The sequence below is a fragment of the Scleropages formosus genome, chromosome 4 (assembly GCF_900964775.1).
Source record: "Scleropages formosus chromosome 4, fSclFor1.1, whole genome shotgun sequence".
In the NCBI taxonomy this organism is placed as follows: Eukaryota; Metazoa; Chordata; class Actinopteri; order Osteoglossiformes; family Osteoglossidae; genus Scleropages; species Scleropages formosus.
The window spans coordinates 19188552-19205077 of NC_041809.1; the positions used below are offsets into that span (position 1 = coordinate 19188552).

General features: G+C 41.5%; 1 protein-coding gene across 1 annotated transcript; it reads left to right on the forward strand.

The window, feature by feature from the left end:
* Positions 1–664: 664 nt before the first annotated feature.
* On the forward strand, positions 665–16523 carry ncapd3 (non-SMC condensin II complex, subunit D3). Its single transcript, XM_018755432.2, has 35 exons — positions 665–760; positions 1130–1284; positions 1368–1530; positions 2331–2506; positions 2735–2905; positions 3933–3994; positions 5714–5801; positions 5979–6112; positions 6383–6455; positions 6576–6701; positions 6983–7235; positions 7498–7536; positions 7651–7746; positions 7922–7995; positions 8135–8269; positions 8352–8572; positions 8841–9032; positions 9205–9302; positions 9424–9533; positions 9804–9911; positions 10033–10147; positions 10584–10682; positions 11008–11246; positions 11662–11741; positions 11866–12003; positions 12085–12218; positions 12515–12720; positions 12836–12946; positions 13044–13238; positions 13465–13589; positions 13770–13897; positions 15337–15417; positions 15968–16030; positions 16137–16194; positions 16386–16523. The coding sequence occupies exons 1-35, from the start codon at positions 709–711 to the stop codon at positions 16453–16455; spliced, it is 4368 nt and encodes a 1455-aa protein (XP_018610948.1). The 5' UTR covers positions 665–708; the 3' UTR covers positions 16456–16523.
* The last annotated feature ends 3 nt before the right edge of the window (positions 16524–16526 follow it).

Here is a 16526-nt window from a genome sequence, read left to right on the forward strand (position 1 = left end):
TCAAATATTTTGAAAATTATCCTATCGACTCGTGTCCTCGACCGTTAATAGTCTCTGTTTTTAAATTCTTACGCTTATTTTTTTGCAGAGTACAGTCCATGATTTTAGCGCTTGCTCTCTTATATTATGACATAACTCCCTGCTAAAGAAAGGTTTGACTTGGGAAGATGTAGTGGGTTATTAAATTTACTGCAGAATTTCAAAATAAAAGGCACTATCACAAGACCTTAGGATAGAACAACATGTAAATGGAGCAAGGAGCTAAGCATGTTTTTTTTTTAAATATATAAAGAAATACTTATTTGGTAAAGAAGAAGGCTAATCCGGAAAGTTAATCCAGGTAGTGGACGAATTACTAGTGTGTAGAACCTCTTGTTTTGATCGTAGTTAATTGATAATATAATTGAGTGCACTATGTAGTTGTGATCACAAATAATTTAGTGAATTTTGTTTATACTTACATAGAGTCCCCATGAAGCGCTCATTTATTAACTCTGTATTTTGCAGAAAAGCAAAACATAAGCAACTTCAGATGAGCGTTGTATGGTCTTCAAGGTAAACGATTGTTGGACCACTAGGGGGCGATATACGTGTTTGAGGTGGCTCCTCATAAACGGAGGACACGAAGAAGAAGGCTTGCCGGTAGTAACCATTTGCGCACGCGCGGATATGTTTTGATTTTTGGCGCCTAGTACATGGAAGGTGACGATGGAGTTCGTAAGTGCGTTGGAATTGCTGAAAATAAAAAGTATTTCAGAAGGTAAAGTGATAACGGTTTTCTTTTTTTCTTATTATATACTTTAAAGGAAAAACGACCGTAGTTGCACATAATATAAATACACTAGGAGGAAGCAAGGTGAAGGTTAGCAGACGTTACGTCACGTCGTAGTTGTTAGTGAAAAGAAAAAAAGAATTCATTAAACTTTTTTTTTGTCACATACCTACCTAATGTGGACTTTTCTATGTTTGAAGTATCAGCAAAATCCATTAATTTAATTTAATTTATTATTAAGCACGTTTGACGGTGACTGCATGTTTGCTGTGCTCTCATGTTCACTCACTGTATGTATGAGTGTATCATATGTATGTTCCCTTTATGATAAGTTTATCACTTGTCTGTTCACTGTAGTGTGGGTGACGGCTGTGTGGGATGTCGAGTTCATGGATGCTGAGCCATTGGATCCTGGCATAGAGGAGGAGATCCTGAGCCTTGGACCCCAGGCCTTCTCAACCTTGCACACACACCTGCTATGCTTTGCGACAGACAGTGATAGCAGAGCTGAAGTAGGTGACTGTGTCATGTCCCCTTCTTATATGGCTGGGGTGTCTGCAGTGTGTTTAATGGTGTGTGTGTCTCTGGTTTGCAGAGCTTGTGGGCTGTTCTGGGGGAGAATGGGGTCTCAACCAGTGCCCTGGTGGCTGTTCTGTCCCACTTCATCATAGCGATCAGATCCAAAACAAACACCCTGAACCAGCGGCTTTGCGCCTTGCAGGCAGCCTCTCTCTATCTGCTCCTCCTGGGAGTACCAGGCAAGTGCCCTCCTTTTTCAGAAATACAGACTAACCAAAGTATATATTTAAAAGTAAAAGGTGGACATGCTGGTGGTCTAGGAGGTATACCTGTTTCTTTGCACTCCAGAATTCTCTGGTTTGAATCCCACACCTGCTGTAGTACTCTTGATCAAGGTATTTACCCTGATTTCATACACTTAGAATAGCAGTTGTATAATTGGGTACTACTACGCAGTTTTATGGTGCATTTTTCCAGGAGAGCCAGGGTTTGGCTGTTTTACCTCCATGTGCCGTGGCATTACTCAGCTTGGTCATCGAAGTCAAGTAAACTAAGATTATTAATAATAATAGTTATAATAATAATAATAAAGATGAATGTCTCTTACTGTCAGAAAAACTTCAGTATGTTTAAGATAGGTGTTACATGTTAGGTAGTGTTACCACAACTGAGAAGGACTTGTTTGTTGTTATGAAGTTATTTATTCATTTAGCTGACACTTTTTTCCAAAGCAAATTACTATGATTTACCCATTTATACTGCTGGGTAACTTTTACTACAGCAGTTCAGTGTAAGTGCGTCCTCAAGGGTACTACAGCAGGAGGTGGGATTCAAACCTGGGTACCAAGATGGCAAGAAGGCATATCCGCTGCTGAGCTTGTTCTTGCCAAAAACTGCGGTTTGCCCCAGTACTGTCTGTGGAGAAACAGACAGTGGTTGTATTAATTCAAGCAAGTATGTCGGCCACTGACTCGATACAGTATATCGCTTACACAAATTTTAGTTGAACTTCTTGGTGCTTTTTTGTTTCACACTAAAGGTAGTGTAGCCAACAAAGTTTTCCATCCAGTTGTATTCGACACCTGTTTGGGTTTATTGAAGAAGTGCTGGCCCCAGGATGCAGGCAAGAAGCGCAAGCAAGATTCATTTAAAAGTTCTCAGGCAGACTCTAAAGCCAGGAAACGGTCCAAGCCCCCTAGGAAGGATGATGAAGAGGTAAAGAGCTATCACTTTGTAAATTAAGTTTAAGTAAAATGTTCAAGACTGGGTGTCTTTCCTTTCACATCATATGAAAAGGACCAGGTCAGACTGTACCTTTTCTTTGTAGTTCATAAATTTTGGGGCATTTCGGGTAATTTCTTGTTGCTGTAACTGTGAGCTACATTTGTGCTCTAACTATTTTTAAATGTATTTTATTTGTATGGGTCAACTTCATTTCGACAGTTGGAGATGGATGAATTTGAAGAAGAGGATCAAGGAGAAGAGATATTTCTCTCTGGCCAGGAGCTGTTAGCACTCAAAAAGGCAATGGTTTCCCTGGTCAAGACCCTCCTGACGTTCTTAACAAAGTTCTCCTTGAAAGGCAAACCCCAGTGTGTTCAAAACTGTGCCCAGGTTTGTACTCTTCATCTAGGCAACCTTGCAGTTCTTAACTGAATGTTTACAGAGAAACTGGTTTTTATGGATCTACTGCTTAGTGTATGGCCTGCTCTGTGGCGGGTCTGGGGTTCGAATCCTGCTTCGGGTGCCTTGGGTTGGACTGGCGTCTCATCCTGGGTGTGTCCCCTCCCCATTCAGCCTTGCGCCACGTGTTGCCGGGTTAGGCTCTGGTTCGCCGCGACCCTGCTCAGGACAAGCAGTTGTAGACATTGTGTGAGTGTGTGGTTAGTGTATTCAGTGTCCAACTGTAGCCACAGGTCAAAGTGGATGCAAAGAAAAGAATTCTTTAATAGGGTCTCTTTGTATTCATAATAAAGTTATTTTTAGTTGTAAATTGATTTAAAAGTCTTTTTTAATCTAGAATGCCCTGGAGGAATGGGCAGCCACTGGCACTTGGACCCCCAGAGGTTTTTTTCCCCCTCCTTTGCCTTTTTGTTGGGAGTTTTTTGTTCCTTTCCTCTATGGCCAGCAGGCATACTTACAATCTTGATAACTGCATGTATACTGTAGTAATTTAATATATAGCCAACTATCTGTTTGTCTTATGTATTTTTCTACTTCTCTTATTCCACTATTCAGTGTTCTGTGTCATTGTGTGAGGAGAGCACACTATAAAAATAAATTGAATTGAATTTATAATTAATGATTATTGCAGCACACTAAAATTACTCGTATGCAGGTCGATTTGTAAGTAGACAAATTATCCTATTATAGTAATAACCATAATGCAAGGAATTACAGGGATGTCTCAACCTTAATTTTGCCTTTAGTCAGCATGTTAAGAGATATTTTGTGCTCTAAAAAAGTGATCACCAGGACTGTGTTAAGTGATAAGATTTCATCTTAGTGTTGTGGTCTTTATGTATCGTGCTTATAGCTTTTCTACTTGCTTATTTATATGTGTAGTATGAACACAGTAGATAAAATTTTTGTAATGACATGATTTTATCTCCCTTTCCTCTAAAATGCCTTTACCTTGCAGGTTTTTACAGAGCTCACTGCCATTGAACCAGTTCCTGGACACCTCTCATTTGCATCAGAAACGTAAGTTTTCATGCGTCCCTTACTTAAGGCAAAGGTGCTGTAAAATTGTATACAGGTGGTCCCCGATTTACGATGGGGTTATGTTCCGCAAAACCCATCATAAGTCAAAAATGCATTTAATCCACCTAACCTACCGAACATCATAGCCTAGCATACGTGTGATGGCCATTATGGGCTTGCTGCATTCATGCTGGGCAATTATCTTCGGTTTCTCCTCAAGAGTAATTGCCCTCCTCTTCTTCTTTCGACCAGTAGCAGGAGACACAGATGGGCTTTTCTGTGACATTATAGATGCACAAAAAAACAACGTTGATACAGGGGGGTTTCTGTATGGTGACTGTGGAAGACTGGGAGATGCGGATTGCTGCCACTGCCGAGCATCACAAGAGAGTATTGTACCGCATATTGCTTGTCCGGGAAAAAATCTAAATTCAAAATTTGAAGTACGGTTTCTACCGACTGTTTATTGCCAGCTTACGATCGTAAAGTTGAAAAAATCATAAGTCGAACCATTGTAAATCAGGGACTGCCTGTACACACTTCTTTTTTGCTTAACAGACATGATTTGTTCAATGAAGTCACCTCACTAAGCAAATTCCTGTGGTGAGGAGGATTGAATTGCCATTATTTCTCAAGGGGGAGGCATAATGGGTTCCTGACAAAAATAGGCCTAATAAAACTAAAACAAGTATTTTTTTTATACATCACAATGACAGCACTAGTATATGTTATAATATTTGTAAGAAAATAAAATATTTTATATCACTAATAGGGTATCATGAACTGTGCTGGAGAGTGCATAATTTTTGGACCACACTTGTCACTTTGACACTGCAACTCGTAAACCCCAAAAGAAACATGTTTGAGACCTGAAGTGGACGGTTCAGGGCCGAGCAGTGTATCATAACTAGCTTTACTTTTTTTTTTTTTTTGTGGTGCTCTCTTTTTTGTGCTTTTCTTCCTCCACCTTTTTATTCTTTTTTTTTCACATTATCTTCTCCTGCCGCAAATCAGAAACCTTTGACATTTTGTCACCACCATTTAAAGTTTGATCACGTTTCTTATTTTTTCTTTATTTTTGAAAAAATGTACTAATAGTATAACCAGTTAAACCGGCGCTTTTGATGACATATTTCGGCTTCTTACCACGTCCAGCACTCTTGCCGATTTCTAACTTTTTTTAAAAATCATTTTACTCATGTTATGAAATCACAACATCACTGTCTTTCACTGAACAGATGAGACGCAATGTGTAATGTTTGACCGTTGATGAGCTTCGTTCGACTGAGATTCATATTTACTAAAGTGTTGTTTTTCATTAGAAAACCTGTTTACATTATTTGTGTAATTAATATTTACATGTTTATTTCTGGAAGTAAGGATTGTCTGTTTTAGTTGTCAAGTACTTTTCCTATATTCAATGTATTTAGACTGTTAGCATGGAAGGAAGTAGGAAGTACATGCAATACTTGGTTTTGTTATGGAAGAGGCATATTGTCATCAGCTGCAGAGTGAAAGATGTAGTAGATAGTGAGTTAAATCCTTGCAAAATATGTTTTTAGAGATAAAATGACTGTTTAACTAGGTGAAAATGCCATTGTACTGAAAATCCTGTTGTAAACAAATGTATTTGTTTTTATATGGCATTATAGCAATTTTCCACATTATATGAGGCAGTGTGTATATGTAATTATTAAGCTTTTTTTTCCCCCCTCATAGGAACATTAATGACACTGAGAGCTTGCCAGAGTTGGCTTACCATGGTCTGAGACTGCTTTGCTCTCCAAAGCACGGAGAGGGAAATGAGGTATCTAATGGCAGTAATAATATGAAACTGTTACAGTATATATAATAATAAATAATAGTGTGTGTTTTAAATGTGCTTTTTGTGGTGCACTGTGGGAGTGAGATTTAATTTTTCTTACTAGCTAATTGTTTGAATTTTCACACACGTTAAACCTCTGCTGTTTCCTCTGGGCCACAGACTGTTCAGCAGGTATTCCACAGGCTCCTGTACGTCATTCTCATGATGAACGGGGAAAATTCCTCTAGGCCCACACCTCTGGTTCCAACGCAGGCTGTTCTTGCTGCCAAAGGGCGGGCTGTCCGGTTTGTGAGGTGAAGAGCTCTTCTTTGTTTGTATCTGTTTTTCTTGCCTTATGCCTGTGTTAAAGCGCTCTGTATCACTGCGTGAGAAGAGCGCTCTATAAAAATAAATTGAATTGAATTGAAGAGCATGATGACCGTTAAAAACTGCTTGTTGTACCTTGGGCAACATTGTGTTCATCAGGCACATAAATAAACTGCCTTTCTTACTGTCATGTTATCTGATTTGTACTGTGTTGGGTTAACAAGCATTGTTGTATATAATTTTCTCCTCTGTTGTAGTCACATTGTTGATGAGTTGAAGGAAGCAGTGTTACCAACACTTCGCATTCTGCTTCAGCATATCTGTGCACAGGTAAAAAGATAACATAGATGACAATGCAAAACCAGACTGTATCTGCTGAATATTGTTTGTCCTCTGCGTCAGAGAATATCCTGCGTAACCGTTCATAGCTGGGTTTTGTTTATGTTGCAGACTGTGGACAAGGCAGAATACCGCAGCAGTGGAGCCCAGGCTGTGTTGCAGCTTTTGGCTAAGATGCCCTGTGCTGAGTATGCTTCCTTCATCAAGTGGCTCTATGGTTTCTCTTTGCACTCCAAGGTGAGTCTTCCACCAGTTCCCTGTCATTGCAGCGGCTTCAGTTTCTGTCATAGAAGACAAGACTATTGGTTCCATTTGTTGCTCAGCATCACATTAGTGACCGCTAGGCCAAAAAAATCAGTTTTCCAAAGTAACTAAACCTTTAACACATTTTATTAAGTTCTCTGTATGCGGGCGGGGACATTTTTGAGGAGAGTGACAATTTTCATAAATCTTTCACAAAGGCAGAAAAACAAACTCTGCTTTTGGGTGGGCGGGGTGGCGGGTCTATGTTTGGTCAGGTGGCGTACCGGATGTTTGCGCTGGACGTGGTCATGGCCCTCATTGAGCAACCTGAGCGCCAGCCTGAAGTCTCCCTCCCTGCAGAGCTGGTGCCATATCTACAGCACAGGTTCCTCATCCAGGTGATGGTGTTCGGGCGACGCTCAGATCGGGCCCCCACAGTACGCGCTCATGCTCTAGCCTGTCTGGCTCAGTGCCTCGAGCTGCAGTCCCCCAGTACTGCCGAGAGCATCCAGGAGCTCTTTTCTACTAGTGAGTATCTTATACTTGCTCTTAAATTGTCATGTTTATGTGCTATCATGCCTTCTCCGTACGGTTAGTTGGTTTACTTACTTATGAAATGATGGCCTTTATCATTTTGTTTCTATTGTCTGTCTGGAAGTTAATACAAGTTTTTTTTTTTTTTTGTACTTCTAATAGCACTGGAATTTTTTAAATTGTTTCTTAACCCTCGAGAACAATTCTTCATTTACTGTTTTTTTTTTTTTTTGTGTTTGTCTTTATTTTCTTCCAGTTTCTCCACAGACAGTACTGGAGGCAGAAGGTTGTGAGTGTAGGTTCCACTGTTTAGTTCCATCCTGATTCTCTGTGTTTTCATTTTTACTGTTCCAGAAGACATTAAGTTAGTCTATTTTATATTGTATTAAGTCTGAGAATTTTTTTTCAGTTACCAATAATATCCAAGACACAAATATACAGCGAACTGGTATGAACTTTAAGACCATTGAAATGACGGGCAAAACGGACATAACCACATTTGACTGTAAGTTGGAATGACTTTTTCAGTTCATGGATAATTCTAGTGGCAAAAAGATCCCAGACTCTTGTACAGTATAATTTGTGCATTCAAGATTCTGCATTTCAATATTATTGTTCATCTGGAATGGCATTTTAGTACCATCTGTGACAGTGTTCGGAACACCATCTTTCTGATCCAGCTAAAGAGACTATATCCTTGCTGAAGAGACGTTCGAGTGATGAGAAGTCTAATGTAAGGAAGTCAGCTTTGCAGGTAATAAGCTGAGGAGACTTTCACCTGCATCCATTCCAGATTTCCTTCAGCCAAGTAGTCCATAGTGGGTTGTTCTATTTCTTGTGGATCCAAATGCTTTATTTTTATCCATATGTAACCTCATGTCTTGCATGTCTAGGCAGTGATGAGTCTTCTGAAACACAACGTGATCCCCTGCAGCCAGGAGAACCTGTTTATCCTGTCAGACCGCTGTCGGGACCCTGCTGTCTCTGTGAAGAAAAAGGCCCTCCAGTGTCTCATGGACCTCCTCTTAGTGAGTACCTCCATCCCCCAAGGCAGGCTTTGCCTTTTGGTGTGTCTGGCAGTGTTGTCAGACTTTGTCCTCTCTCCATAAGGCTCTTCCTGGATCCAGCCTAGTTCAGAAGGCCTGGCTAAGAGGCGTGGTCCCTGCAGTTATCGACTCGGAGAGCTCTGTCCAAGAGAAGGCTGCGGAGTGTTTGGAGCAAGCCATCCTTAGTCAGATCAAGAGCTACAACAGCTACAGAGAACAAGACATCTCTCAGAAGTTAGCCTGGGATCTTCTGTTATTGCTTTGTGGAGAGAACCAGGACTTGGGGTTAGCTTCCCTGTTTGTGTTTTTTGGTTGTAAACCACCATAATCCAACTGATTTTCCTTCCTATCTGAGTAGGTAAAACAAAGTGTTTTAAGTTGGTTGAGGCAGTAAGTATTTTGTTAATTTCTGAGAAAGTTGGCTTGACTCTGTCTTTGGCAGAGTCGGAACAGTTCATGTGTCATATCGGCGTCTCCATTTACATGGATATTCTATTAAAAAAATTAGTGGGTAGTTGTGTTCTAAATTCTCTCATTCTTTTTTTTCCAACAGCCGCTACTTCAGCAAGGCCTTTGCCATTTGGTCCAAGCAGAATAAGTTCTCATCCACCTTTGTCAATAATCTGATCTCCCACACTGAGGCAGAGCATGCCCCTGCAGCATGGCTGTTGCTTTCCAAGGTGGCAGGCTCCTGCCCCCGACTTAACTACAGCAAGATCCTGGATGCTTGGGATGAGATGATCAGGTCAGTGTTGCACATGCATTCTCAGCTTCATTGTGGTGTAGAGAAGCAAATGGTTTTTTTTTTTTTTAACCTCTGCAGTGTATCTTTTGCTTTCTGAGATATTCAGAGATCCAAATTCAAGTATGAAACTATTGCTTCTGTTATTGCATGTCTTTGTATTTTTTTATTTCAGGAAAACCAATGTGACAGTTTCCACATCTTGTCATATTCTTTGTGTGATTGGGGAAATCGCTCGACATCTGAATGAAGAAACTAAGAGCAGGATTGTTGGTGTGTTACTGATGCATATGTTTTTACAGTTATGGTTGTGGACTAGAGTGAGATCCTCAGTTGTTTCGTGGTCGTTTCCTTGAACGAAACTAATTCCTGTCTTCTCTGTGTTGTCCCCAAGGTGACATCATGAAGTGGCTCAAGAGTTTTGAGTTGCCTCTGGAGGTAATTGGTGCCTGTGTGGAGACTTTGGTGCAGTTGGTGTGGGCCAAAGCTGTCGTAGACACCCAGGTGAGGCCTGCCTTGAGGCACCAAAATCACAGCCTCTTCATTCCATAGGAGTTCTTGTGGAATGAAACAGTAGCTTCTCACCTCTTTTTAAAACACTGATCCTTGTGTTAATATAAAAACTTCAGTGCTCTTCCTTAAATGTTGGTTTGAATGTTGATAAAATACTGTCCATACCTTTTAATGGCTGTTTTCTTGAATTTAAAATTTCTAAATTCTCAGATCTGCCAGTTTGTTTACACTTTCAAGCTGAGTTCTGTTCTGTTTACACAGAGGTCACTGAACAAGTACTGTGGAGAACTTGTCTCCATCTCTGAATCCTTCTTGTCCAGTGTCATCTTGAGTGAGGATGGGCAGCAGAATTTTAATGAGGACTTGGTGGTAAGCATCACTAATGGCTTAACAGCTGTCTTCCTTTGGGATTCAAAGGATTAAAAAATTATTTAAAGTAAAACAGACAATTTCATAATTGTACCCCTCCTTCGTTGATGATGTCCATCAGGTGAAACACTTGTATACGCTGGGAGTGGCTGCCTTGCAGTGCCCAGCCATGGTGGGGAAGCGCATTTTCCTCCTTGTTCAGTCCATTCTGGCTTCTAATGTGGAGCTGCCATCAGGTAAGAGATATTTTCATCTGGGTCTTCACCCATTCTGAGTTAGTGAGAGAGAGATATTGGTACACAGTTTTACTGGGAATTGTAGTTGTTGGAGGGGGCCACTACAGTAACAGCAACGTGTACAGAGTTCTGAGTACGTATGTGGTTTGTTTTGTCCATTTTACATAAAGTACGTACAATACCATCCACCCCCCCCAATAATGTTTTTGCATTGTTTCATTTTCTGTAAAATTACTGCTAAATTAAGTTGAAAATGGTCTCAATCTCGGGTTCCTTTGCCTTAATAACACCTTCAGAAACATGAGGCATTTGGACGTGTGATCAAGCTTTTGACTGATACTTTATTTCTACCCTGATTATTACCTACTGGATGAATAACTTAAAAATATATGCTGTCACAGATGCGAGTAGAGATGGTTTATTTCATGTTGCACAGCTGACGTGAATAAGGAGCTGCCAGCCACCCAGCCCGTGCCTCAGTTCAAACCCTCATCCATGCCAACTGTGATCCGAGCCCATGCTTTCGTCACCCTGGGTATTGTCCTTGCTGCTCCATTACCTCCCAAAGAGCTACCCTGTTTTTGTTCTCCTCAGTGGGTTCAGTGATTACTTCTGATTGCTGAGTAATTGGCTCTCAGCAGAGAAGCTCTTAAACACATTCTTCCCAAGTATTGTTCTTCAGTTGTTTTGCAGTCATTACATCACCTGCTGTGTGTTCTAGAGTTAATTACATTTGATCAATTACCAGTTGACCTAACTTCTGTCCAATAATGAATACAGATCTGTGGTCATGGTAGTTGGGGTTGGGGACCTTAGGGTGGTGGTTTCGTCTTCTGACTGCATTCCCCTGTCCCTGGAAGGCAAACTTTGCCTGCAGAATGAGGACTTGGCCAAGCGCTGCATCCCTGCCTTGGCCCGTGAGTTGGAGGTGAGCACTGAGGTGCCCGTGCGCAGTAATGTGGTGATGGTGATGTGCGATCTGTGCGTGCGCTACACCACCATGGTGGACCGCTACATCCCCAACATCTCCGCCTGCCTGAAGGACGAGGAGCCCATCATCCGGCAACAGACCCTCATCCTACTCACCAACCTGCTGCAGGTGCGCTGACTCATAAAAGCCCTGCTGGGTTCCTGCAATTTAATTACTAATCTCAGCAGCAGAGCAAAGTCTAATCACTGTTCACAATCAGTTCATGGAGTGGAGAATGGTAATTTTGTGAATTGTTAAAAAAGAAAAAAATGAATTGGGAATTTCAAATATAAAAATTAAGAGTATTGGTAGGGATTCTTTGCCTCTTTGTGTTAAGATGCTATGTTTGCCTGGACACCTAAGTTTAACCAAATTGCAAGTGATCTGTATTTCTGGGATAAAATTATTTTATCCTAAAGCATTTGCAAGCCCTCCAGAATGGTCCTAGATAATAGATATTCAAGAGGTCTGTGGGTCTGCTGTGAGCATTTCATCAGACTTGGTAGTGTATTCTGGAAGAATAACCCAGTCCTGCATTTTGTAGGAGGAGTTTGTCAAGTGGAAGGGATCCCTGTTCTTCCGTTTTGTTGTGGTACTTGTGGACCCGGAGCCAAGCATCGCTAGGTACCAGCCGTCTCTCCTCACCTGAACACCTTGCTCATTTCTGTTTCTTCTCATTTTTCATTAAATTGTAACTACCTGTTAAATGTTATGATTGAGATGTGTGAAAATGTATTTTCTGTTTTAGTCTCTGTGAATTCTGCTTAATACACCTGCTCCTGAAAAGGAACCCAGTTATGTTTTCTCAACACTTCATTGAGTGCATCTTCCACTTCAACTGTTATGAGAAGCATGACAAGTATAATAAGTTTCTACAGACAGCCAGGTAGGTTGTGCATCAGTGTCAGCACCATGTTTCAAGGTTTAGCTGTATTCTGTTTGCTGTAAACTGTTCTTGCCTTTTCAGTGAGAAGGCTAGGTTTTCCCTGCAAGGTGCTAAAAACAAAGAAAAGAGAATGAAGCTCTACAAGTTCTTGCTGGAGCACTTCACAGATGAGCAGCGCTTCAATATTACCAACAAAATAAGCCAAAACATCCTTGGTGAGACCTCTCTTATTGTTAGCTATAAATAGTTTTTGTGTTGGCTGTACAGACCTTTTTTATTTTTAAATTTGACATATGCATCTTGGGACAACTTAGGAATTTCAAAGCTATATATTTACTGAAGTGAATGAGGTGAGGCAGTCTGCCCAACATTTGCATGTCCCAGGGATGGAACTTATGGCCTTTCAGTCACCTGGTGCATATAGTTAACATCTATGCCAACTGCTGACCCTCTGCCAAAATTTGCCTTTGGCTTTGTCTGACAAATCCTGACACTGACTGCTCCAATACAGCGAGCTTCGTAGACGGGGTGTTGCCTCTGGACACTGCGGGAGCAGAGCTGCTGTCAGACACGTTCGACGTGCTCAGCTTGAAGGAGATCAAGCTGTCAGCCATGTGCAACCCGGTTGACCGGGACGAGCAAATGGAGGACGAGCCCATGGCCATGGCCATGGCCAACGCAGTCATGCAGGTGGCCCAGAAGAAGCTGATCTCACAGGCATGGCACCCCTTTGGCTCAGGATTTTTTTTTTTTGACAGTACCATGGTTGTATAGTGTGTTCGTCCACCAGAGGGCGCTCTGAGTCAACGCTACACTGGCCTTTCTTCTCTAGGTTCAAAAGAGGAACTTCATTGAGAATGTGATTCCTATCATCATCTCCCTGAAGGCCATGCTTGAGAAGAATCGTTTCCCTGTGCTGAGGGACCTAATGACCTACCTGAAGGTGAGTGATGCTTCCTGTCATTTTCACCCAAGTCCAGTTGGAGTTTTGTCTGTTGCTGTGACCAGTCAAGCTGCAATAATTGTGCTGCATGTTGTAGGTGATGATGCAGGATTACCGCTCCGAGGTGAAGGAGTTCTTTGCAGCAGATGAGCAGCTGGCTGCAGAGCTGGAGTATGACATGAAAAGGTTCCAGAAGGAGCAGGAAATGGTGCAGCAGCTGGCCAACAGCACCATCACAGAGGCCGTCCCAGTAGCTGCGGCAGGACACGCAGTCACCACTGAATCTGCTTCGGTAACATGAGCCAAGCACACTCTCATGTTTACATATAGAAACTACCCCAATGTTCTGTTTGTATGTAATTATTTGAAAATATGCATAACTGGCATCAAAGAGTTCAGTTAGTTTCTTTGTCACTTTGTTGGTGGTGTGGTGGTTCATTTTGTGTGAATCAGTGATTGCCTGTGTTCATTTAAGTCATTATGGCTTGTTAACTTATGATGTTTTGTTATTAACTTAGGCTTCTACCTGTGCGTCCCCTGCTGCCAGAGCAGGACCGAGATCTCAGTCTGTGTTTGCCACACCTCAACCACCATGTTTGACCCCCCAGATCTTCCTCTCTCCAAAGACAGTTGGAGTACAAAAGTAAACCAGTCTTTGCAGACAAGCAACTCATATGTCTTTATCCCTTGAATTAGTTTTAAGCTTTTATTTCCATAGAAAGTATTTTAAGTTAAATAGTTCAGTTAAAAACTTCTGTATTTCATGTTTGCACACTCTTTGCCTGCCAGCAGAAATCACTCCGCTTTCCTGCCCTTTCCACAGCAGGCGCCAAACTTTAAGTACCACTGAGGTCCTCACCAAGGCCAGGAGGTCTGTGGACAGACATGGGCTGCACAGGTGTCACTTGGGATTGGCTGGAGATGAAAACAAAACCCCCCTTAATGAGTCAGGTACCAATACAAGCGTTACATTTAATAATATGGAGTGCTGTGAAAAAATAATTGCCCCTTTTCTTAATTTATCTGTTTATTTTATGCAAATGTGTGAAAATGTAACCACCCCGCACCCCCCAAACCCAAGTTAAACCAATCTGTTTGAAGTAGTAATTAGGGTTAACTGTTGAATACTTTTGGAAACGATCAGATCTGATTCAGGCCAGCCGTGTTGGTGTCTGATTAAATGTAAATTTCACTAAGCTTCACCAACAGAAGCAAGTTTGTAGAATACAGGTTCTGGGCTCAAACAAATTTTCTGAAAATAGTTTGAGTATTTTCTGAAACCTCTCAGTCTGCAGAATTACACAGCCATTTCTAGGGCTCTGAACGTCAACACAACCACAGTTAGAGCTATTCTCACCAAATGTAGACAATGTGAGGAACTGGAAAATATACCTAGGTGTGGTTGTTCTGCCAAAGTCTGTCCACACACTAGGCTTGAAATCCTTAATTAACTGAAAATCACCCCAGAACAACATCCAGGGAGCTGCTCTTATCTTGGCTAAAGTGAGTGACCATGACTCCACAATAAAACACTGTGCAAAATAGGATACACAGGAGGGGCGGAAACCAGAAGCCACTGCTTACTGAAAAGAATATAAAAGGTCACCTCCGGTTTGATAAAGCCTTAGAATGACTCCTGAGGACTGATGAATCAAAACTGGAACTTTTTGATGATTTGAGACCTGTTATCTCTGACAGAAACCAAACACAGCATTCCATATTGCCAGAATTCAAGCATGGTGGCAGGGTGATGGTCTGGGGAAGTTTTGCTGCCTCAAAAACAGAACAACTTACCTTTGTTGGCCAAACTGTGAAACCTCTCCATTAGAAAATTCTAAAGGACAATACTGGGCCACCCATGAGAACAGCGAACTCAAAATACAAGCAAATCAATATCTGAAGTGCTGGAAAAAAGTTTAAGAAAGGGCCCAGTGTTGTCCTGACCTTCACCTCCCTGAGATGATGTGGCAACACCTGAAAGTGTTATTTCTTGCCTGGGAACACACAAGTGTTACAGCACAAAAGATGATGTGTGTTGAGCCAAAAATTTCTCCACAATCACATGAGATCAACTACAGGATGCATTTTGTTGTAGCCAGTGTAGCTAAATATGGAAATGAGGCAGAAAAATTTAGTGGTGATATTACTTTTTTACGAGGCAATATTTGGTAGTGGTTTACCATCAGCACTATGGAGATAATTAACATTTATGTACTTTGTTTTCCTTTGACATTAGTACAGTATTTTGGTTAATGTGACAATCAGTCATGCATGGAAAAAAACTGAGGAATTAAAATGGGGGTAAATTCACAGTACAACCCCAACATTCTTGTTTGGGTTTGAGTCCAGGTTAATGTGGCTTTTTTTCCCCCCTTTTCTCTCCCCCATAGCAATCTTGAAGCAACAACTTCACCTGAGCTCTTACACAGAGGGTTCAGCAGTTGGCAACAGAGCCATCAGCACCCCGCAACGTAAATATGACACCCAGTTCCCTACCAGTCGCACCAAGTCTTCTGTACTGCACAATAAAATTCACTTAACACAAAATGTGTATAGATGAGTGATTGACTGTATAGCTAGTGTACTGTGGTCTACCACTGTAACTCACCTTAGATAAAAGGCATCAGTTAAACATTACATATTGTTCATTGTGATTCATTTTGGAGTAAAGCATCTGCTAACAAATAAATATAAACATAGATAACTTTTAAGGGAGCAGTGCCAGTGTGGGACGACATTATTAACATTCAGCAAAATTAGCTTTCTTTGTACTTTCATAAGTAGTTCATGACATTCCACAGCATGACTGGTCCAGCTTGAATTCTGTGTTATCTGGGGCACTGAGGACAAAGCGCAGAGTCCTGGCTTCATCTGTGACACAGGTTTTGATGATGCCCAAGTATCACCCCGATGTGTTTGGACGAGAAAGGGCCATCTTTATATGAGATTCTGCAAATTTTTGCTCCAGTTTCATAATCACACTGCTCCTCTCCCTCTCTCTTCACCTTCACTTTCCTGCAGGAAGCATGAGCGAGGTGACATTTGGCGAGGGCGTCAGTGCCATTTTCAGTGCCCACAGAACAGGTTTTTTTTTTTTTTTTTAAAAAAAAAAACTACACATTTTGCTTAATAGTTCAGCAATCTTCATATGTGCTACAGCTCCCTCACCATTCATTTCACCATTTTGCAGAGCCAAAGGATTTTGGGAACACAGACAATGTCCTTTTCTTGATGTCTCCAGATAAACCGTGAGTAACCGATGACATTTTGAGTGTGGAAGTAAGTGTGTTTGTGTGTGTGTGCGCCTGCAGGCCCTTCTCTGAGGTTCTACCAAAGGCACTTCTTCAGTGAATGTCAGTAGCCATACATTGTGTGTGGAAGGATGGTGAATAAAAGATGCTAACAGATGATCTTCTCTGACCCCAATTATATGTTCCAGAACAATCCCACCCAGGCAGTGGAATGTGGAGTCTCCTCTCCTTCGCAAGGGAAGAAAGCAGCGCCTGTAGCCTGGCAAGTGCCCCCACATACATCCAGCACCTAAGAAAACGCGGCATTACATCTTTGGGAGAAAGAGACA